Source organism: Lepidochelys kempii, chromosome 9, assembly GCF_965140285.1.
Source record: "Lepidochelys kempii isolate rLepKem1 chromosome 9, rLepKem1.hap1, whole genome shotgun sequence".
In the NCBI taxonomy this organism is placed as follows: Eukaryota; Metazoa; Chordata; order Testudines; family Cheloniidae; genus Lepidochelys; species Lepidochelys kempii.
In genome coordinates, this window is record NC_136388.1 from 22,025,741 (window position 1) to 22,050,312 (window position 24,572).

The window sequence follows — 24,572 nt, forward strand, 5'->3', positions numbered from 1 at the left end:
CCAGAGAAGACAGAGGTTCAAAAGACTCATTTCTCTGCAGCTTCTGCAACAGATTCCTCATCCCAGTCCTAGCCCTCAGCTTAAATTGTTATTTTTGATGGGAGCTTGAAAGCGGCAACCATTAAGTCCAAAAACTGACTTCCATACACCATTTGAGGGTCATCTAGCACACTTTTTCAACACCTGGAGTGCAATAACAGATAAATGGGTGCTGAACATCATTCATTCCAGTTATACAACAGTTTGTCCCTGCCCCCTCAAAAAACCCCTTCCCCATCCTCTCGGGGGGGGGGCACGGCACTCTAATGAGAATATTCTCAAACAAGAAGTAGAATTTCTCATACAGCAAGGAGCAATAGAGTGAGTTCCTCTTCGGTACCAAGGGAATGATTTTTACTTGACATGGTTCATAGAACATAGGAAGGCAGCTTTGGAGACCCATTCTTGACCTTCATAATTTCACCCACTTTATTTACGAACTCAAGTTTTGAATGATGATGTTGTCATCTATGATTTCCATTCCTGGAAAAGGACATGTGGTTTACAGTTCTTGACATGAAAGACTCTTACTTTCATGTGGACATCCACTCCACTCCCAGAGGCATTCTCGGATTCATGGTGGATTCAAACCACATTCAATACAGAGTATTCCCTTTCAGCATTGCTACCACCTCCAGTATCTTTACCAAGATGTGTTCTGTTGTAGCAGCCTATATCAGATGCCATGGTTTCACTGTTTTCCCTTACCTCAGTGACTGTCCCCTGTCACCATGTCACACCAAGAGGCCTATGCATCAACTTTGACAATGACTCCTCTCCTTTTTGGGGGTCAGTGCAAACACCGAGAAATCCATTCTCACCCCTACAGAGACTTCATGAGGGCGTCCTTAAATTCAGTCATGGCAAGAGCTTACCTGCTGAAGGACAGGCTTCAGGCTATGAAAACAACCCCATAGTACCAGTCCAGAGCTCTCTTTCCTAGGCTATATGGGCTCATACTTTTATGTCACACCATTTGCAGTCCTTCGTCTTTGTTACTTACAAGCATGACTTCAACTTGTATTCTCACCAAACTGACATGAGCACCGTAGTGACGGTTGCCAAAGTAATATTGTCCCTGTTAAGGGGAAGAATCTCCATCAGGTGTTCATCAGCGCTCCCTTCCTCGCCTCCACACTGGACAGGATGATCATTACCAATTTATCTCTGTTGGGTTGGGGAGCCCATATGAACAACCATATAGCAAAAGGCACCTGGACATCTGAAGAGTCCAGGAGGCACATCGATATTCTAGAACTACAAACAGTTCAAAGGGCTTGTGAAGCTTTTGGTCAGACCACCTGAACTATGTCAACCCTCCACTACCATTCCTGCCTCGAGTTTTGTGCAGTATTTGGCAAGACATGGCATGGGTTATTCTCATTGCCTCCAACTAGCCCAGACAGCTTTGGTTCCCTAACCTCCTACACATGTCATCACTGGTACCAATAGTTATTCCTACTTTTTCCTGATCTCCTGACCCAAAGGAATGGCAAAATCAATCATACCAACCCATGTCTGCTTCATCTCAGAGCCTGTTTTTTGGATGGGCATCATTCTTAGAGCAATCATGTTCTGAAGCTATAAAGAATATCTTTTCTAATAGTAGGAAGGATTCCACTAGAAAATGTTACTTAGAAAAATGCTTCTACTTAGCTATTTGAGTACATCAGACACCTACTCCTCAGAAGCTGCATATTTTCCTCTCAGTCTGGGCTGTGCTCTTTCCTGAAACACAACAGATTTGTCCATCAGCTCCTTATGGATCCAATTGACAGCAATCAGTGCATATCATCCACCTTCACAGGGCTACTGAGTCTTCATGCCCCAATGACTAGTAGATTCTGTAAAGGGCAAATCAGAATCTTTCTGCCTATTTAAAACAAAAACCAAAAACACCACCTCCTCAATGGGACTTGAAACTTGTTCTATCAATACTCACTAAGCCTCATTTTCAACAATTAGCTTCTTGCTCTGTCTCCCCTATCCATGAAAGTCACATTTCTGGTAGCCATCACCTCAGCCAGGAGCGTTGGTGAACTTGGAACTCTGATGGCAGATTTTCCTTATGCTATATTCCATAAGGACAATGTTTCCACCTTAAATTCACTTCCAAAGTAGTCTGAGTTTCACCAGAACCAGTTATCATTTACCTGCATTCTTCCCAAAACCTCACGCATTCTCAGAAGAAAGGAGACTCCATTTCCTCACTGTTTGGCTAGCTTTAGCCTTTTACCTGCATAGTACAAAACCAATTAGAAAGTCTCCTGGACTTCGTCACCATGATGGAAACAGTCAGGGGTCAGGTGGTATCTTATCAGAGAATCTCAAAATGGACCTCGGGCTGTAATTTGCTCGATTAGTTATCTAATCTTCCACCTCCTCTTGGGGTAAGAGCTCGTTCTACAAGAGTACAAACGATGTCTATGGCATTGCTTCAAGAGGTATTTCTACTTGACATCTGCAAGGCAGCTACATGGAGTTCCATCCACACATTTGTGAGACACTGCCTTGATACAAGCAGTCTTTCATTCAGCTCTGCTGTCTACACCCTTGCATCCTCCTACTATTTGAGTATTGCTTGTCAATCATCCACTGTAGAATACACATAGGACCAGCACTGGAAGGAGAGAAAGTTGTTTACCTTATAGTAGCTGGAGGTTCTTTGAGATGTATGGTCCCTATCTGTATTCCACAACCTACCCTACTTCCCCTCTGCTTCAGATCTTCTCTGATTCATGGTAGAGAAGGAACTGGAGAGGCAGCGAGTCCATGCTGCCCTTTTATCTCCTCTGTCAGAAGCATGAGGTGAGCCCATGCACACATGCGGACCAACAGACACTGCTTTCAAAATGCTCCGACTTGGGGCACATGGAGCATATTTGCACCCACAGTGGAATACAGATAGGGACCACACATCTCAAAGAACCTCCAGTTCTGTAGTACCTTATAGTAGGGCTGTTGATTTAATTGCAGTTAACTCACACGATTAACTTAAAAAAATTAATCGTGATTAAAAAAGTTAATCGCAGCTTTAATTGCACTGTTAAACAAATATTTATATTTAATAGACAGAAGAGACAAGAAGGAAAGACTACATGAAATAAGAAAAAAGTTTATTCAAAGTATATACTGAACAGTATAAGAAAGTTGCCTACCTTATAGTACTGTAGGTACTATACTATAAGGTAGGGCTGTCAAGCGATTAAAAAAATTAATTGCGATTAATCGCACGATTAAACAGTAATAAAATACTATTTATTTAAATGTTTTTGGATATTTTCTACATTTTCAAATATATTGATTTCAATCACAACATAGAATAGAAAGTGTACAGTGCTCACTTTATATTACGATTTTTATTACAAATATTTGCACTGTAAAAATGATAAAAGCAATAGTATTTTTCAGTTCACCTCATACAAGTTCTGTAGTGCATTTTCTTTATCATGAAAGTGCAACTTACAAATATATATTTTTGTTACATAACTGCACTCAAAAACAAAACAATATAAAGCTTTAGAGCCTATAAGTCCACTCAGTCCTACTTCTTGTTTAGTCAATCACTAAGACAAACAGGTATGTTTATATTTATGGAAGATAATGCTGCCTGCTTCTTATTTACAGTGTCACCTGAAAGTGAGAACAGGCATTCACATGGCAATTTTGTAGCTGGCGTTGCAAGGTATTTACATGCCAGATATGCAAAACATTTGTATGCCCCTTCATGCTTCGGCCACCATTCCAGAGGACATGCTTCTATGCTGATGACACTTGTTCAAAAAGTAGTGCATTAATTAAATTTGTGACTGAACTTCTTGGGGGAGAATTGTATGTCTCCTGCTCTGTTTTACCCACATTCTGCCATATATTTCATGTTCTAGCAATCTCAGATGATGACCCAGCACATATTTTTCGTTTTAAGAACACTTTCACAGCAGATTTGACAAAACACAAAGAAGGTACCAATGTGAGATTTCTAAATATAGCTGCAGCACTTGACCCAAGGTTTAAGAATCTGAAGTGCCTTCCAAAATCTGAGCGGGACAAGGTATGGAGCATGCTTTCAGAAGTCTTAAAAGAACAACTCTCCGACGCAGAAATTACAGAAAAAAGAAAATCAACCATCTGCTGGTGCAGGAGTGGGCAAACTTTTTGGCCCGAGGGCCATATAGGGGTGGGGAAATTGCATGCAGGGCCATGAATGTAGGGCTGGGACAGGGAGTGCGGGGTGTGGGAGGGGGTGCGGTGTGCAGGAAGGGGGCTCAGGGCAAGGGGTTGGGGAACTGGAGGGATGTGGATCGTACGAGGGGGCTCAGGGAAGGGGGGTTGGGGTGCAGGAAGGGATCATAGAATCATAGAATATCAGGGTTGGAAGGGACCCCAGAAGGTCATCTAGTCCAACCCTCTGCTCGAAGCAGGACCAATTCCCAGTTAAATCATCCCAGCCAGGGCTTTGTCAAGCCTGACCTTAAAAACCTCTAAGGAAGGAGATTCTACCACCTCCCTAGGTAACGCATTCCAGTGTTTCACCACCCTCTTAGTGAAAAAGTTTTTCCTAATATCCAATCTAAACCTCCCCCACTGCAACTTGAGACCATTACTCCTCGTTCTGTCATCTGCTACCATTGAGAACAGTCTAGAGCCATCCTCTTTGGAACCCCCTTTCAGGTAGTTGAAAGCAGCTATCAAATCCCCCCTCATTCTTCTCTTCCATAGACTAAACAATCCCAGCTCCCTCAGCCTCTCCTCATAACTCATGTGTTCCAGTCCCCTAATCATTTTTGTTGCCCTTCGCTGGACTCTCTCCAATTTATCCACATCCTTCTTGAAGTGTGGGGCCCAAAACTGGACACAGTACTCCAGATGAGGCCTCACCAATGTTGAATAGAGGGGAACGATCACGTCCCTCGATCTGCTCGCTATGCCCCTACTTATACATCCCAAAATGCCATTGGCCTTCTTGGCAACAAGGGCACACTGCTGACTCATATCCAGCTTCTCATCCACTGTCACCCCTAGGTCCTTTTCCGCAGAACTGCTGCCTAGCCATTCGGTCCCTAGTCTGTAGCTGTGCATTGGGTTCTTCCGTCCTAAGTGCAGGACCCTGCACTTATCCTTATTGAACCTCATCAGATTTCTTTTGGCCCAATCCTCCAATTTGTCTAGGTCTTTCTGTATCCTATCCCTCCCCTCCAGCGTATCTACCACTCCTCCCAGTTTAGTATCATCTGCAAATTTGCTGAGAGTGCAATCCACACCATCCTCCAGATCATTTATGAAGATATTGAACAAAAGCGGCCCCAGGACCAACCCTTGGGGTACTCCACTTGATACCGGCTGCCAACTAGATATGGAGCCATTGATCACTACCCGTTGAGCCCGACAATCTAGCCAGCTTTCTACCCACCTTGTAGTGCATTCATCCAGCCCATACTTCCTTAACTTGCTGACAAGAATACTGTGGGAGACCGTGTCAAAAGCTTTGCTAAAGTCAAGAAACAATACATCCACTGCTTTCCCTTCATCCACAGAACCAGTAATCTCATCATAAAAGGCAATTAGATTAGTCAGGCATGACCTTCCCTTGGTGAATCCATGCTGGCTGTTCCTGATCACTTTCCTCTCATGCAAGTGCTTCAGGATTGATTCTTTGAGGACCTGCTCCATGATTTTTCCAGGGACTGAAGTGAGGCTGACTGGCCTGTAGTTCCCAGGATCCTCCTTCCCTTTTTTAAAGATTGGCACTACATTAGCCTTTTTCCAGTCATCCGGGACTTCCCCGGTTCGCCACGAGTTTTCAAAGATAATGGCCAATGGCTCTGCAATCACAGCCGCCAATTCCTTCAGCACTCTCGGATGCAACTCATCCGGCCCCGTGGACTTGTGCACGTCCAGCTTTTCTAAATAGTCCCTAACCACCTCTATCTCCACAGAGGGCTGGCCATCTCTTCCCCATTTTGTGATGCCCAGCGCAGCAGTCTGGGAGCTGACCTTGTTACTGAAGACAGAGGCAAAAAAAGCATTGAGTACATTAGCTTTTTCCACATCCTCTGTCACTAGGTTGCCTCCCTCATTCAGTAAGGGGCCCAGACATTCCTTGGCTTTCTTCTTGTTGCCAACATACCTGAAGAAACCCTTCTTGTTACTCTTGACATCTCTGGCTAGCTGCAGCTCCAGGTGCGATTTGGCCCTCCTGATAACATTCCTACATGCCCGAGCAATATTTTTATACTCTTCCCTGGTCATATGTCCAACCTTCCACTTCTTGTAAGCTTCTTTTTTATGTTTAAGATCCGCTAGGATTTCACCATTAAGCCAAGCTGGTCGCCTGCCATATTTACTATTCTTTCGACTCATCGGGATGGTTTGTCCCTGTAACCTCAACAGGGATTCCTTGAAATACAGCCAGCTCTCCTGGACTCCTTTCCCCTTCAAGTTAGTCCCCCAGGGGATCCTGGCCATCCGTTCCCTGAGGGAGTCGAAGTCTGCTTTCCTGAAGTCCAGGGTCCGTATCCTGCTGCTTACCTTTCTTCCCTGCGTCAGGATCCTGAACTCAACCAACTCATGGTCACTGCCTCCCAGATTCCCATCCACTTTTGCTTCCCCCACTAATTCTACCCGGTTTGTGAGCAGCAGGTCAAGAAAAGCGCCCCCCCTAGTTTCTGCTAGGATGCACAGTGCAGGAGGGGGCTCAGGGCAGTGGTGCAGGGAGGGGTGCGGAGTGCGGGAGGGGGCTCAGGACAGTGGTGCAGGGAGGGGTGCGGAGTGCAGGAGGGGGCTCAGGGCAGGGGGTTGGGGCGTAGGAGGGGTGCGGGGTGCGGCAGGGGGCTCACGCGGGGTGCGGCAGGAGGCTCAGGGCAGGGGGTTGGGGCGCAGGAGGGGTGTGGGCTCTAGACCAGCGCCACTTACCTGGGGTGGCTACAGGGTGGCAGTGGCACACACTGGGGACAAGGCAGGCTCCCTCCCAGCCCCGTGCCGCTCTGGGAAGCGGCCGGCACCACATCCCTGCAGCCCCAGGGGAGCAGAGAGCTCCATGCTGCCCTTGCCTGTGGGTACCTCCCCTGAAGTTTCTATTGGCCCCATTCCTGGCCAATGGGAGCTTCGGGGGAGGTACCCACAGTCAAGGACAGCATGCGGAGTCCTCTGCCTCTCCTCCCCAGGGGCCGCAGGGACGTGGTGCCAGCCACTTCCCAAGCAGCGTGGGGCCTGCAGTGTGGCAATCCCGCAGGCCAGATGCAAAGCCCTGAGGGGCCAAATCCGGACCACCGCCCATAGTTTGCCCACCCCTGTGCTGGTGGCATCTGACTCAGATGATGAAAATGAACATGCATCAGTCCATATTGCTTTGGATTGTTATCGAGCAGAATCTGTCATCAGCATGGACACGTTCTCTGGGATGGTGGTTGAAGCATGAAGGGACATATGAATCTTTAGCGCATCTGGCAAGTAAATATCTTGCGACGCCAGCTACAGCAGTGCCACATGAGTGCCTGTTCAGACTTTCACATGACATAAACAAGAAGCAGGCAGCATTATCTCCCACAAATATGAACACACTTTTTTGTCTGAGCAAGAAGTAGGACTGAGTGGACTTGTAGGCTCTACAGTGTTACATTTTTATTTTTGCATGCAGTTATTTTTGTACATAATGCTACATTTGTAAGTTCAACTTTCATGATCGAAGTTGCACTGCAGTACTTGCAATGGGGGAATTGAAAAATACTATTTCCTTTATCATTTTTACAGTGCAAATATTTGTAATAAAAATAAAGTGAGCACTGTACACTTTGTATTCTGTTGTAATTGAAATCAATATATTTGAAAATGCAGAAAACATCCAAAAATATTTAAATAAACAGTATTTTATTGTTTAAACAGCGAGATTAATCATGATTGATTTTTTTAATCGCTTGACAGCCCAAACTTATAGTATAGTACCTATAGTACTATAAGGTAAGCAACTTCCTTATACTGTTGAGTGCATACTTTGAATAAACTTTTTTCTTATTTCATGTAGCCTTTCCTTCTTGTCTCTTCTGTCTATCAAAAATATTTTTTTTGTGGTGCCAGTAGCTTCCCTTCCTTTTCTTGCATCTTTTTACCTGTCACACACTATTTACTGTTACATTTTAACTTTATGTATGTTTTCTTTCCTAGGTGGCATATCTAATTCAACAAAATGTAATTCCTCCCTTTTGCAACTTGTTAACAGTAAAAGATGCTCAAGTTGTACAAGTAGTGCTGGATGGACTAAGTAATATATTAAAAATGGCTGAAGATGAAGCAGAGACCATAGCCAATCTTATAGAAGAGTGTGGAGGTATGATTTTTGAATAACTAGTTGGTGTTACTGTTATTATTATAACTAATGGTTTGAACATTAACCACAAATATACTCATGGACTTTGCCGTTTATTGCATCTTTGTCTTATTTTTTGTTTAACTGTTTGTATCAAATCTCAGTATAAGGTTCACTTAGTGATTTGAGATATTTTAACAAACTTTTCTATTTGAAGAAACCTTAAATTGAATATATGTAGTGTATATGACCTAACTAGAAAAATATATTTCACAAATTAGTACATGGAGGGTACCTTTACCTCATAGGCTGTAAACTGAATCAGACTTGGTCAAATTATGCCCAGGTAAATTTTAAAACAAAATATTAAGTGGTAATTTTGTTAATGGCTTTCAGGCATGTTTTTATTTTTTTAAATTGTTAAACACTTAAACAGCTACCATCCAGTTGGAGCTCTCTTTGAGAAAAATAAACCATTTTAGTATTAAATGTTTAATTTAGTTACCACTACAAGTTCTGTGGAAAACTCCTACGTTGCAAGTAACTTCACTGAGATCAGAGAGTGGTGCTCCTTAAAATAAGAAATGCAAAGTCCATGGATGTATAGTATGAATAGATGAAGTTCAGGAGGGAACATTCTAAAGTGAGAGGTATTTGAGTAACTATATATTATGTTTAAAATAAACTCTTAGAACTTCTTGATATATTTAGCTGTGCCTCTATCTGCTGGATGGATAGATAGATACATATTAGATATATTCTACACAGCGGTAGTACAGTCTAATTGTCTAGGTAATCACCATAGTATCTGAGCACCTCAAACTTTAATCAGTTTTTATTTTCCCCAAATCTCTGGGAAACTTTTACAGTTAGAGAACTGAGGCACAGAGTGACTTGCCAAAAGTCACACAGGAAGTCTGTGGCAGAGTTGGTAATTAAACCAGATTCTCAGTTTCAATCGAGTGATTTAATTATGAATCTTTTGTAAGGCAGCATAAAACTCTCTGCTACTTTTATCTTAATGTACTACTTGTTTGATAAGTATGATTAGTAGGACACATCTCAGGCTTTTTCTTTATATCTGACATAATTCTGCCATTAAGGACTTGTCTACACATGTTAAAGTGGATTAAACTAAACCGGAACAAATGTATTCCGGAGTAAGTATACACACATGCAGCTAATCAGGAACAATTCCATGGGGAGACAAGCATATATATAATATATATTTTGAATACTATGGAGATATGGTAGCCACAAGAGGGAGAAACTGCCTTTTGCCACTCAGTAGATAAAATGGCAAAAAAATTTTGCTAAGGCAGAGTTAAGCTGGCCAGTGGGAGTTCATGTCCTTGCAGAACATTTAGTTCAGCAAACTTCAGGAAACCAGTAAATATGGAGTTATGATACATGTTCATGTAACCTTGACTCTGGTCCCCTAGAGCTGGGAATAGCCACTGGGATTTATCTGCATACTCTCTGCAGCTGCATTCAGTTTGTGAGTTGTAGCTGTGTTGACTGATTGGTTTAACTGTGGAGGCAATAGGTGGGACAGGTTGGAAAGGGTGTGTTTGAGCTGACGAGTTAGATTAGTTTGAGAGCCTCACAGAGCTGTGATTGTCATATGAGGAGATCAGAGTTTGCACTCACCTTGTGTATGAGTAACGGAAAGGGCAGAATGTGAACCCTGAGGAGCTAGCTATATCATTTTATTTCAAAATTGTGATAGGTTGTCTTAGGGTACATCTACCCTGGAATAAAAGACCTGAGGCATGGTTGCGGCTGGCCCAGGTCAGCTGACTCAGGCTTGAGCTGCAGGGCTAAAAATTGCAGTGTAGATGTTTGGGCTCAGGGACCCTCCCCACTTGAGTCCAAGGGCTCAGGCTCCAGACTAAGCCCAAACAACTACACAGAAATTTTACAGCCCTGCACCAGCGACTCAGGACAGCCACGGGTGATCAATTACTTTGTAGATGTACCATTTAGTAGCAAGGCGCTAGGGGGTGGGGAGAATCTTGACACAGGGATTATCAGCAGTCAGGTGGGTTATGAGAGCAGTCTGTGGGTTTACTGATGGGTAAGGACAAGTATAGATTTAGATGTATCCTGTGACTAAGTATAAAGTGGTTGTTAAATTTCACAAGACTCTGTCAGGAGTATAAGCTAAGTATTTTACTATAGGGCAGGGTAGTTCCTTTCCTATAGAGTGAAAAGGCAGGGTGCAAATGTGTTATGGGTGTTTTGGGGCATCACTTTAAGAGGGATAGTTAAGGTACGCTCCCACATAACCTTAACTCTTTTTTTCGGGCTTTGTGACGTTTGGGCTCTTTGAGTAATTGCACATCATATCCATTGTAGGTGAGTTCTTTTTCCCCTCAGTAGTATCCATTGGGGTGGCTTGAGTGCCCTCTGCCGCATGCCGTTGTGTGCTGGTATAAAAGAGCAGAGCTTTCCCCATCCCCATCCAGTTCCATCTTATCACCAGTGATGATTGGTGCAAATGCAGACTTGGTTAATTCAAGTACTTCTCTCGTTCTTCTTTGTATATAGTTAGGTATAGTAAGTTTTTTGTTTTTTTTTTAGTCAATTGTTGATGATTGAACAGCTAGGTTTCCATTTTTGGTCTCTTTTGACCTTTTGTCCTCTTTCACTGCTGGTACTGGAATGATACCTTGCTCACCGAGGTTTAAGTCCTGCAAGACTTCTGCAAATCCTGTTCCAGTCAGCTACCTGCATCTGTCCTGCCTGAAAGCTTAGGAGAATCCCACATCAGTCACACACATTTCATCTGTAAAAGTTTCAAACCCCACTCAAAAAGAGATAGGGAGGCATGGCTTAAGTTCTTGCTTATGGAAGCAGCACTTCAACCCCCATCAGAAAGGGTCACAGGAGTAAAGTGCCCCAAGTACTTCATCTTCAGTATGGAGCACCCCAACAGATGTCTGCAGTTCCTCAGTCCCATTCCCCTGTACCAAAAAAAAAACTTCAGACCTTTCTCAGGTTCCACCTCTTGCTCTTCTGCGTTGGCACTGAAGCATGACCGAGGCAGACGCTCCACAAAGGCATTTGAGAGAGAGGCCATCCCTGGAAAGCTCGTCACCTCCCAAGGGGGTCTCACTGCCTCCGGACTCTGTGCCATGTTTGTTAAGGCCATTCCTTGAAGGACACTTGCAGACCCAACAGCCGGTGCCAGTCCCAATCACCCTGGCAGCACATGCAGTTGCAGAAGACTTGCTTAGCCTCTTAGTACTGATATTGTCGACAGCAGAAGGCTCGCAGCCAGTGCCTGTGCCTGCAACTTATACCTCACCACATCTAGATCCTGTGATACCATTACTCAAACATCTGTTGAAGCCTGTCTTGTTGAGAAGAGAGCCTCCTATGATTTTTGCAGTACTGCTATCACCGGGCTCAGACTGTCTCTCATCAGTCCCATCTGCATCGACCACTACTTTGCCTCAGGCATTTGACTCTTTGGACACAGAAGTGAAGTCCTCTCTATCTTGTCCAGGACACTACATCTCCTATCAGAGTTGTTGGGACCGTGGGCTATCCAGCAACCCCAGCACTGGGTCCAGGCTTATATCAATGGCCATTCTGGCACTGTGGAGCCTTCCCCTCCAGCCAGGTCCTCCCCTCAACATTCTTGGACACAGTCATGAAGCGTGCACCAGAGACACCAGAACAGAGAGCACCATCCCCTGGTACCAAGACTGGTTCCAGGCAGCCTCCCCACCACAACTTATGGACCAGCCACCATCTCGGATGAGAGAGGCTCATCCCATCTAGTCACCTCTTCCCAATAGGCATTTTGATGGGATATTCAAGGACAGTGTACTAGCTACCTTAGTTCTGTCTGTTCCCCATCTTTTATTTACCAATCCCTTACCTCACTTCCTAAGTGCATGGGCCCGCATAATGTCAGATTGGTGGGTCTTAAGCGTGGTAGAACGGGGGTGTACCATCCAGTTTATTTCTACCCTTCCCCTGTCCCTCTTCAGGAATCACTCTCTCACGAGATTGCCCTTCAGCAGGAGGTCCAGTGTCTTCTTCAGGCAGGGTCCACAGAGGAAGTTCCATTGTCCCTCGGGACAAGACTTCTATTCCCTCCATTTCCTGATCCCCAAAGCAAAAGGGGGTTTCGGGCCTATTTTAGATCCAAGAGAGCAGCTTACCTTTCGGGGAAAGAGAACATGGTAGCAGATCAGCTGAGCAGATCCTTCTCCAATCAACTTAACCAGTCATTACATCCAGAGATAACTAAGTCCATCTTCCATCTGGGGGGAACTCCCCAAGTGGATCTGTTTGCGACAAGAACCAACAGAAAATGCTCTCAGCTCTGTTCCTGGAGAGGGCTCAGCCAAGGCTCACTGACAGATCCCTTTCTCCTATCCTGGAAGCATTTCCTTCCATGCACCTTCCCTTCAGTTCCTTTACTGCCCAGAATAGCATTCAAAATAAAACAAGACCGTGCTCACCTCATTCTTATAGCACTGCATGGCCTTGTCAACATTGATACTTGACAACTCCTCTAACTCTCCCATTAGATCTAGACTTAATCCCAGGGGACCATGGACATCTGCTCCTTCCCAAGCTCTCCATCTAGCAGTGTGGCTGCTTCATGGCTGGAGCCTTTTGAAAAAGTCCAAAATGTGCTTCTGAATACCAGAAATCTCTTGACTAGAAATACTTAGCCAGGTAAGTGAAAGCTCTTCTCCATATGGTATTGTAGGAAAGATGTATCTCCAAAACGAGCCCTCCCCACACCCCTGAGTGGCATAAGTTTTTGCCAACGTAAGTGGTAATGTAGACATGGCCTACTTTTTTTTGTCATTTAATTTCTGGGGGTGGGGTTACAGAAAGAAAACTTGTTAGCATAAGTCCTTGTGTTCTACATGCTAACTACAAGTGCCAAGTGGACTACTGATCCTTGGCTAGTCTGAGTTTCCCCATACGTTTCCCTCCCCTACTCCCATAGCCTCTCTAGGTTTAACACAGAGCTCTACACATCCATCTGCAGCATAGAACACACAGAGGTGTGAAGTGGCCCATTCATCTCAATGTGATGGTCTCATCTGAATGAGAACACCTGAAGGCAGGGTGGATTTGATTTAAATCAAATTGCTTTGAATCATTTAAATCACTAGCCAGGAAGACTCGATTTTAATCATGGATTTCTACATAAAAGTGCATTCTTGTTGGTTGTTATAACCTTAATACATATTCTTCACAACTCAGAGATAGATGTAGGTTTCAGTTTTAGAAGGTACACACTATACATTTTTAAAGTGATTTATTTTGAAAACTTTTCAGATTAGTTTTACAGCTATATCAGATGATGAATGCTTGGTTATTTCATTTACCAAAGGTAATTGAAGCAGATATTTATGAAGTCATTAGGAGGTGAACTATCTCCAATTCAACATGTTAATCATTAATATGTGGAGGATTTTTTTGCCATGTTGTATTTGGATGAGAACATCACCAGACAGATTTTTAAATTATTTTATTTAACTAAAACAACATTATGTATTCTGGATTTTTTTCTTTGACAGCAAACATATAATAATTTAACAAAACAAGGATATGAATTTTTGAATTTAGTTAAACGTTCAAGTTTTTTAAAATCAGGGGAGTTTTTTTGTTAAAATTGTTTTTAACTAAAATAGTTAAATGAAATATTAAAAAAAAAATTTAAATCAACTATGTCAGCCAGGTCAACATGAGAAACTTAAGATATTGGCTTCTGCAGCTAACTTAGTCGTCTTCACCTACATTTTTCTGTTTTTTCATAATCTGGAAAAGAAAAACAACCTTTCCTGCTTTTTCAGGTCCCAAACGATTTCTCAGTTTGGAATGAATTAGTCCAAAGGAAGAAAATATATTCTTTCTACACTGGCAGAAGAAGCTACTGCTGTTAAAAGTGAGATTGTCACTTCAATAGTCTCTGAATCTAAGTGCTTAAGTGACTTCCACCAGTTCACTGGTGTGTCTTTCTTTAAAACATCATCAGCAAACATATATTTCTTGAATGGTTCACCCTTAGCTCTGAAGTTTATTGTAGTTGGCATTATGGAGGGATGATTGCTGGATGAGCCAACTCCTCTTCTTCAACAATTAAGGTTTGACCCTGGTACCGAGTATTGAGAATATTTGCAAGAAAACGAGCTGGAGATAGTGCTGGTCCTGTTTGTTTTTCTTAATGCTTGTAATGTAACTCTGTCATTTCGTATTTCTCTTTTTAAGCTCTCACTCAGTTCCTTCCAAATTTCAGCAGCGTCAGCAATAAAACAGCTATTTTGCCTGCATTTTGTTCAAGGCTACAGAAATAGGCTTCAGGGTACTCAGCATGTGTTCAACATTTCTCTTAAGCCCAATGATGAGAACTTTGGCTGTGACAATGCCATCTATTTTTTCACTATTTTGTTTCACAAACTGTCATCAGATTAGGCCAGTTCTTGATATAGTGCTCAAAACAGTCCACTACTGAGTTCCATCGCACATCTTGTGGGGGAGTTTGGTTCCTCCCACTTTTTTTAGAGCAGCTGCTGCAAAGCAGTTGTTACGGAAGTATTTTGCAATTTCAACAACATTAGCCTTTATTTCTGGAACACTGAAGTCTTTGGCTAGGAGGTGCATCAAATAAACACTGCAACTGTGTTATTAGCTTTGGACTCTCTTCTAAATTTCTTCCTATCTTGGATACATTTACAGCATTGTCTGTGACCAAGCTGCGTACTACACATTTGAATTTTTTTTCAGTTTGTTATAGCTTTTACTGCTACTACTTGTAAGTATTCTGCTCTGTGTGCATTTCCTGATGTATCAATTGTTTCTGTAAGGAAGACACTCCCTTCTGTTGTCACACAAACACATACAACAGGATCATTGTGGACATTGCTCCACCCATCAAGACTCAGGTTAACAATTTCACCCTTTAGACCTTTTGCACACTGCTCAATTTCTCTTTCATACATTTTATCCAGCAATTTGCCTGCGACATCTGCTCTGTTGTGTGGACTGTATCCTGGTCTTAATGACTGAACCATGTTCATGAAGTGTGGGTTCTCAATCATACGGAAAGGAGAGTTTGTTTCATAAACCGGGCAATGTTTCATCAATTACCTCTTTTTGTAATGTGCTGGTTCTCATCACAATCTTATCTATGGTTGTTTCTGGATGATAGAGATTTTTTTTGTTTTTGCTACAGGTGATATACTGTGGCTAGGTGACATACGTGACTGAAACACTATCATTGGCAGATAACTCTGAAACTATAGAAAAATGATGGTGATCTTGAAGGTGGATAGTCTTCAGAACCCTATATGTTGAGGATGGATTCTCCTAAACAAAATAAGTCAATGCAGTTATTTAATTATTATTACCATACTGCTCATTTAGTATTACTCATTGCATTCACTGACACTCAGCACTACTTCAAAGGTGAAAGTGTAAAAGGAAGATCTGCCCATTTCAGCTATTTATTTTTTATCACAACTGCATCTAAAATGGTAGTACCATAGAGTAACTACTATATTTTTTCCTCAAGCATGAGAATTCCAGAGTAGGTCAGAAGGAAGACAGGCAGTCCTTAAGAAAGAAGTATGAAATAAGAAAGTTTACCAACCTGAAGATCCTGAATGTTCAGATATGTTCCTTTCATCATCTTCAACGAAGCTTCTTCCTGAGAAGGAACACTTCTTATAATGTTTCACTCAGGCAACCAGGCCTTGCATTTCTTTGTTGCCCTGTTTGCATTTTGCACACATGCCTGTCTTACCCACAGGTAGAGGAACTTCATTAAAATATTCCCAAACTGGATCTCTTTTACGGCCTGCTGCCATTATAGGTTTTCTCTTCTAGTGAGAGAATGGTATGGTAGATCTCAAATCAATGAAGGCTACACTCAGAAAGACCTCAAGACTTCTGGAATACGCTGCTCAAACAGTTCCACTTTTATTTCTACTGCCTGTCCCTCCCTTCTCACATTTATCTCCAGACGACTTCTCCTTGTCGAGATCTATTCCACCCCCAACAATCTTCCATTCATTGAACTTTCTGTAACTTTTCACTTTTACAGAGAGATAAGGGATTGACTCTGTGTACACAAATTTGCAGAGGGACAATAGAGTTGAGGTGTGTTATTTCTCACCTTTATTTTATTTATTTATTTATTTTAAAAAATGTTTGCTGTTATCTTTGGAGACACAAGTCCACTGTTTGAGAACTGCAAAACTAATCATCTCTGATCATATCTTCTAGACTGAGTCCCATTGGGTATATAGAAAGATTAACCTAAATAATCTATACAGAAGCCCCTGGAACACCGTAAGATTGGGTCCCTAATCCATGAACTGTTGGAACTCATTTACAAAACTTTTCTTAAACATTACATGAATATATTGTCTCCTACTGTAGAATTAGAATTTATAATCCTTATTCCATTATGAGATCTGAGCTATAATGTATCTTAATTAAAACTATCTTTAGATAGGTTTTTTCCTCAAAAAGCATTTTGTCAAAAAAATTCTTTTTTTTTTTTTTAAATCATTGATTTGTTTATCCACCTTGCTGAAGGAGATGAATATAGTCTGAAAAATGAGTTTTTGATATGGGTCAAGCATGCCCATTCTCGTCTCCTCACACGAGTGTCAGTAGTGTGTTCTTTGTACATGCTTCAAACATACCTGTTCTAAACTCCCCGTACAGAGGGCAGAGCTTCCCCAGATACTAGCTCAGGTGGGGTGGTGGTAGGGAGTGGGGCTTGACCCTCAAATAAGGCAAGCTCTGTTCCAGAACCCGGCTCACAGAAGGTGTGCGGTTAGACCCCCATAATTTGGCAGGTACCCCCCCTCCCCAAGATCCCAGCTCACATGGTGGAAGGGAGAGGGGCTCAGATCCCACCCCCGAAAGATAAGCTCCCTCCAGAAGCTGGGGCACATGGGGGGGTCAGACACCCATAGATGGGCAGGAATCCCCCAGATCCTGGTGCACATAAAGAGAGGCAGGGAGCAGAGCTCAGATACCTCCAGAGAGGCCTGGGCGTTCATCCCAGCTCACCAGGTGGGTCAGGGAGACTGTCTCAGACCCCCTAGATGGCCAAGAGGCCCCAGATCCTGGCACACATGGTGGGATAAGGATCTGAGCCCCTCTCTCTATGCATGTGTACACTGAAGGGGTGAATGTGGGGTCCTGTCCCTATTCTCCCCCAGCTCCCTGCCACTTATCCTCATGGGTCCTTCACCTGATCCCCCAACTCCTCTAATGTCCCCTATCACCATTTATCCCTGGCCCCTTGATGCAGTCCCAAAACCCTGACTCTTCCACTCCCCATTGCACCATCCCCTAAAATGCCCTGCTCCTGCAGGCAACTGTTCACATGTCTAATTTTTTAATAAAAATACTTTGATTACATTCCTTCAAAATAAACAAAAATATGCCAGCCAACCTTTTCCCAATTTCTGCTCAAGGTGGGGTTTGAATTGAGGTTGGCTGAGTTGGTCAGATTTGAATAACTATTACTACGTATCCCCTTAAGCCATCTAACTGGTCTAAAATGTTGAGGTCTAGCAGTCCTGTTAACTTATCTGACTGCACATGCTCACTATAATTAAGGCTACGTTTTAGTCACAGGCAATTTTAGTAAAAGTCACAGGCAGTAAACAAAAATTAACGGCCCGTGACCTGTCCATGACTTTTACTGTATACCCCTGACTAAAACTTGGGGGATAGGGGAGCCCTTGGGGGGTACCGCAGGTGCACAGGGGGGCGCCACAGATGCTCGGGGGGAGGGTTGGCGGGGCTGGGGCTGGGAACTGCTGCCAATGGGAGCTACAGGGGTGGTGCCTGCTGGCAGAGGCAGCACATGGAGCTAGGAGCTGTGGGAAGGGAGTTCCTGTAGCCCTTCCGGGGAGCCCGTCCTGGGTAAGCAGTGCCCTGCACTCCAGCCCTGAGTACCCCCACACCCAAACTCTTGCTGCTGGGGGTGTGAGACTGCCCCAGCAGCAGCTGGTGTGCCTGGCCCAAGGGCTGCCTGAACGGCTCAGGCAGCCTCTGGGCCTGGCACACCAGCCGCTGCAGAGGTCACAGAAAGTCATGGAATCTGTGACATACAAGGATCCTTAACTGTAGGATTAGGCACGTGAATAGGTCCTGAAGAAGAGCTCTGTGGAGCTCAGAAGCTTTTCTCGTGAACGGCAATTGGTCCAATAAAAGGTATTACCTCACCCACCATGACTCTCATACTTAACTTTGGAATTTGGTTTTGTTATGGATTTACTGACTTTCATCATGAATATTTCAAAGCACTAAAGAGTATGATTCAACTATCTGCTAAAAGTATTAAAAGAAACCTTAATTTTATCTTGATACCAGAGCACACAAAACCCTTTTGACTGTTTCCTGTGACTTCTATGTATTTATACCTTAAAGCCAATTGTCCTTTCAGGATTCCCAATAAAGCAGGGTGCATACTACAGAGCTGATTATCTTCCATGTAGATTAATTTCATGAAATGTAATTGGAAAATATTATGTCCAGTTCATCCCAGTGACTCTCATTTTAAGATTTCCTTATTTGCACTGGTATTTGAGGTGCCTTTGTAGCTAAGATGAACAAAGTGAAGTTTGAGTACGATCTGTTGAACCCAAATCATTTTGCAGACTTTTCCCATGATATTTTTAAATAATAAAAAAAGTACTTGATAATTCACAATATCACAGTATAGCACATAAGAACCATTAACTTAGAACTTGTATTATCATGATGTGTATGGAGCAGGTTGTGCTTGGCTGTCAAATATAATACAGCAGAATCCCGTTTATCCAATCTAATTGGGACCAGGACCAGATCTGATCATCAAAAATCCGGAGAATGGGAAAGTGTGTTGCTGCAGCAGCATCTAGTGGCCACAAGAGAGAGTGCCCACTTCTGGCCCTGGAGTCCTGATCAGTTAATGTGGAGAGCCTAACAGAGGGTCAGATAAATGAGATTCTAATTCTACTGTATTTTAATGCTTAATTTAATTCCATCTCTTAAAGGGCTGGAGAAAATTGAACAGCTACAAAATCATGAAAATGAAGACATCTACAAACTGGCTTATGAGATCATTGATCAGTTCTTCTCTTCAGATGATGTAAGTATCTAGTAGCAGTGTAGTGTAATCTATTCTGCTTTCAATCATATTTAATCTTTTCTTACAAACATGGTTAAGGAAATAATTACAACAGTTCTTAAATCTGTGTGAGCGTTATAGCATTATTTGTGGTTGTCTCTGAGTAACATAGTGTCAGGTTGTGCATTTTTATTATTTTGCTACCAAAGAACATCCTCCCAAAGCTGCAGTATTCTCTCACGTGATACAAATAAATGATTCATGCTCTAAAACAAAACATCTTACTAAAATTATAATCTTTTCTGTCTTTATCAATAAAATAGACTAAAAAGAAAGACATTAATATTGACATCAAGAAAAACAAAATTGGTAGCACCAAATTAGCAGGCTCTATAACTTCAAAAATCCCTGTTTAACTTTATTCAGCAGCCATTTAAAAAGTGAAATCACAGGCTAGAATTAGAGAGTAGAGTATATGAAATGTCTGATACTCACCTCATATAACAAAAACCAGTACATGAACACTGTTTAATCAAGATTCATTTGGACAGCCAAAGTAATACTAACTTACACACACACATACTAAAACAGCATTAGAACTTCAAAAATACCAAAGGCATTGCTGGGTAGTTCAGTCATCTTGAGAATAGTCTGGTGGTGGTCTCATTTTAGAAGTATTCAAATATGTGCCGCTGTCTGTGTGTCCACACTACCATTTTTAGTGTGCTAACTGAAGCAGAACTAGCACGTCTGTCTATCCGGGCTGCCCTCTCAATTTTGATTCTTCTTTTCTTGTCCGAATAGTGTTGCTACACCCTCTCTGTCATTCAGTTTGTAAGTCATATTTGAATTCATAAAGTGCTTCGGGGTGATTCAGGGTGAAAGGTATGTAAATATAGTATTGCTGATTGTGAGCCATATGGCGTCAGACTACTACAAGTAGGCTACATCAGCATCTATAGTTTAGCTTTATCTATTGTTTAAAAAACTCATCTAGTCTTATAAGCATTAGAATCGTTCTGTGATGTAAAACTTGTTTCAACTAGTATTTGTCCTCTCTGTACCCATTCAAAGTACTTTTTTGTTTTTTTAATAGATTGATGAAGATCCTAGCCTTGTTCCAGAGGCAATACAAGGTGGAACATTTGGTTTCAATTCATCTGCCAATGTACCAGCAGAAGGGTTCCAGTTTTAGAGTGATATTTTGGTGGTTAGGTACAATGCAGCACTGAATAAAAAATGGTTTGACCCATCAATCTTGGCTCATGGGATCCGCTGCTGCATTAAATCGGGAAAGAAAATGTGAAGATTTCATTTGGAATCACAGAAAAGCCCAAATGAAGTCAAGATGGCGAGTGGGTGCGAGTGAGAATGAGTGGCAAAATGTAATGAAAAACTTCACTGAATGCTTATTTAGATTGTTCAAAGAAAAAGGGCTACAGGTCAAAGATCTTCAGTGCCTGAGAAGGAACAATGACTTACTAGAGCAATTGGGGGGGAAAATGCAGTACTATTATCATCAAGCTTTGTAAGCATAAAAGAGAATAGGATGCCCATATAAGTCCAAGGAGAATGAGCCCAGGCCTTGCTATGAAGCACCGTGTGAATGGACAACATTGAATGAATGTCTGGACTCAGCTGTGGAGCCAGGCTCATGTTTCAAACCTGGGGCTCTTCACTCATGAAGCAGACTCCTAGTCCTGGAGTGGCGTGTGTACGAGAGTATGGTTGTGATGCTGTATGTGAACGCATGCAAGCTTGATTCGCCTTCAGGGGGCTGATAATAAACCTAGTAAATTATCAAAATGAGTTCATAAGTGTTAACTTACACTGGACACACAAATAAAGACCGGTTTAGCAGCAGACTCTGGTTTACTCCTGCAGCCTGTTTTATTTTATTTTTTCCCTGTTTCTTTTAGTTATTTTTAATTTCTTTCCTGTATGGCTTATTATTAGTTGCTTGTAAAGTCAGAATTTTCAGGAAGGCTTCCCTGTGCATTTGCACCAGATGAATGTTTGATGTTATGAAAAGCTTTCCATATCATCAAAACAAATTTCTGTAGATTTTTGCATGAAAAAACATACATTTCTCTCCAAATAGACTGTTGCAGTACATAAGTTGCCATAATAGTAGAAGACAGTAAAATGTGGTAATAAATTCATCATCCTTTTCATTTTCAAAGATAACATAATGATCTCTTTGCATGTGGTAATCTACAGCATAGCTCATTTTTAGATTTTGTTGAGTCCTGTAACCAAATGTTTCTTTTGTGGTAGAATACCGTGCTGTTCAATGTTACTTGTTTTCAAACTTTGTTTTCTATGAAAATGATATGGAAACTTCTAAAAATGAAATTTGGTGCATATGTACTGCTGAATAAAGACCGAAGAAGAGGTGTGAATAGATGTACAAATCCAATTCCTGGTTTGAATACCTTTAATAATATGCCTAATCTGTCCAATTGTTTTAGACTCTTTTTATCTTAGATGTAGGCAGCCATGAACAATCTATTTTGAGCCACTTTAGAGAGAAAACTTTGTATTTTTAAGACTTGCATAAAAAACATGCAAGTGTTTTTATAATTGGAGTAATACCTCAGTTTTGAGGTTCTGCACACTAAATTAAAGGTGACATTACAAATTTATACAAAAAGGAGAACTCTTTATAAGGTGGCTCATTGTAGGAAATGCTGTGCCTTCCCCTTTGAGCACAAGTGTTGCATGAACAACAGTTTGCTATAATAAAACATACCGGATTAGTCACCATTAGCATCTATATCTACCTTGTGTTTTAAAATCAACTGGCAATTCTGAAACACTGTAGAATGGATAAAGATTATTTTGTGATCATAACTCTTTGTTGGACTAGAGTATTTTTACAGCATTCCTTGTCATCAGAAACATGGTTAAAGTTTAAAACTAGAAGCAGCAGAAAACTAGCTTGTGAAATTTATCTAAGTAGAGTGCAGGCTAGGCTGTCTTGGGGAAATAAACGTTAAACCTTTAAAACAGCATTGTATTATTTGGTGTGTGTCTTTTTGTATAAACTTGAATTGTAGTGAAGAAGTTAAAAAGCATTTGTGTACACAAGCAGGCAAAAAATAGTTTAACAAAATGTTCATATAAACTGTTACTTCCATACCCTTTTAACCCTTTAATGTGTTTCAGACATACCTCTCAACCTGCCAAAGGCCCAAATATGGGATGCAATATGAGAGACAGACCCAAAGAGAAGAATAGGAACTGTTATTCATGTAGGGAATTTAAGACTGTAAATAGCTTTCTGCAACTTCACTTCCCTGTTTCTTTATATCTAATAAAAATAATATGCAATAATAAGTGAGAAGACACAATTTGTATAGAACATAAATAGGTTCAGGACTAAAATGAGTGATGCTTGAAATGAGGGACATTTCAGAGGAAGTTATGGCTTCAGAACCGACATAAGAGAGTTGATTACTTTCATGCATTATGTAAATCATACAGTACACTGGACCCTCACTAGAACGCAGGGTTTGGGATCGATGCGTGGTACCGCATTAATGCGGGGACCGCGTTAAAATGAATTGCAATTAAACTAATTACATTTGGGATCCATGACCGCAACTGCATGTTATGTGAATTTGCGCTATATAGATGCACGTTCTAGCGAGGATCCGGTGTATATTAACTATGTAATTCCATCGGATGTTTTGCTAATGAGCAGAATTGCATCTTAAGTAATTATGTTCCACCTATATTTTTACTTTCAATTGCATACCTAAATCTTCCCCAAAAAACACAGTTCACTTGTGAGTTTTCATACAGTCCTTTTCACAAGTAGCTCTAAAATGCTTTACAAAGTAAGGGAAGGCTAGTGTCCTTAAAGTTTTACAGATGGAGAAACTGAGGTATAGAATGACTTGCCTAATCTCACACCATGTTGGTAGCAGAACTGCAAGTAGAACCCAGGTTTCCTGACTTGAAGACGAGTACCCTATTCATTGGACAGTGTGCCTCCCTGGTTTAGTGTTGCAGGTTCAGCATGGTTGCCATATCTTTCCCTTTTGAGGCATCTTCATTGACTGCCTCTTTTCTGTATCATTACATTGGAATTTTTCAAAATCACCTAAATGAGTTCAGATCTTAATAGTGGGACTTGGATGCCTAATTTACTTAAGCACTCTTGAAATCCCACCCTCAGACTTGAAAACATTTTGCTTTTTGTGAAAAACTATACAAATGAACATTTTTCATAAATCTTTAATCTGTAACTTATGACTCAGTGATACAGGAGGACTTTTGGAATTAAAATGTGAAGTTTGTATTTCAAATCAAGTTTACAGAAACTACTATTAAATCTTTGCATTTTTAATATAGTTTGTTAGAAAACTTTTGTATTCCTAATTGTTTAGCTTATACAGTGTAGCAATTCTGGTAAAGAAAGCAAAAACTAAATTATACAGAAGGATTGCTGAATTACAGAGGACTACATTTTCAGAAGTGAGTATTTATATTTGTGCCTGACTTTCTGAAGAAATTACTGACTTTTCATAGCAGTTAATATTTTTGTAGGTCTTGCATGCAATATTTTTTATTACAAAACTTAAATCTAAAAAGGTCAACTTATTAGAATGTTAATGTGGTTTAATAGATTTAGTCAACTTATAAAAATCAATTGTGTATTAATTGCTCTTGCAAGTTTTTTTTTTTCCTAACAGGTTTAAATTTGTAGCACTTACTGTACTTTCTAGACTGCTGAGAACATCAGCCATGAACCGATTTTAAGTAGTTACGGTCCAGGAAAATGTACTTTTAAGTGACAATATTCACGTTTGTGCCCCTGGAGCAAAATATGTTCTAACTAGTACAGTAGAGAATAATGGCCATGGTATTATAAAATTGGATGCCTAAAATTAGACTCCTTAGACCACCTAAATAAATGGCTAATAGATCTGACTTCCAAAAGTGCTGAGCATCACTTACGTTAATCAGAGCTACTGGGACCTCAGCAATTTTTAAAATCAGGCCACTTATTTAGGTGTCCAGATACTAATTTAGGATTTTGCCCCATGTCTTTGTACTTGTGTTTTTTTTCAATGTTAACTTCACATTAGAAGAGGGTTTCTTGTACGTTCA

General features: G+C 41.4%; 1 protein-coding gene across 1 annotated transcript in view; it reads left to right on the forward strand.

Moving 5' to 3' along the window:
• KPNA4 (karyopherin subunit alpha 4) overlaps nt 1-22,466 on the forward strand; it is a 61,501-nt gene extending 39,035 nt beyond the window's left edge. Inside the window, exons 15-17 of the mRNA XM_073359521.2 lie at nt 8,200-8,362; nt 19,381-19,475; nt 20,551-22,466. Coding sequence (XP_073215622.1) covers nt 8,200-8,362; nt 19,381-19,475; nt 20,551-20,649 — 357 coding nt within the window. The 3' untranslated portion in view covers nt 20,650-22,466. The remainder of the gene's footprint in view (nt 1-8,199; nt 8,363-19,380; nt 19,476-20,550) is intronic.
• The last annotated feature ends 2,106 nt before the right edge of the window (nt 22,467-24,572 follow it).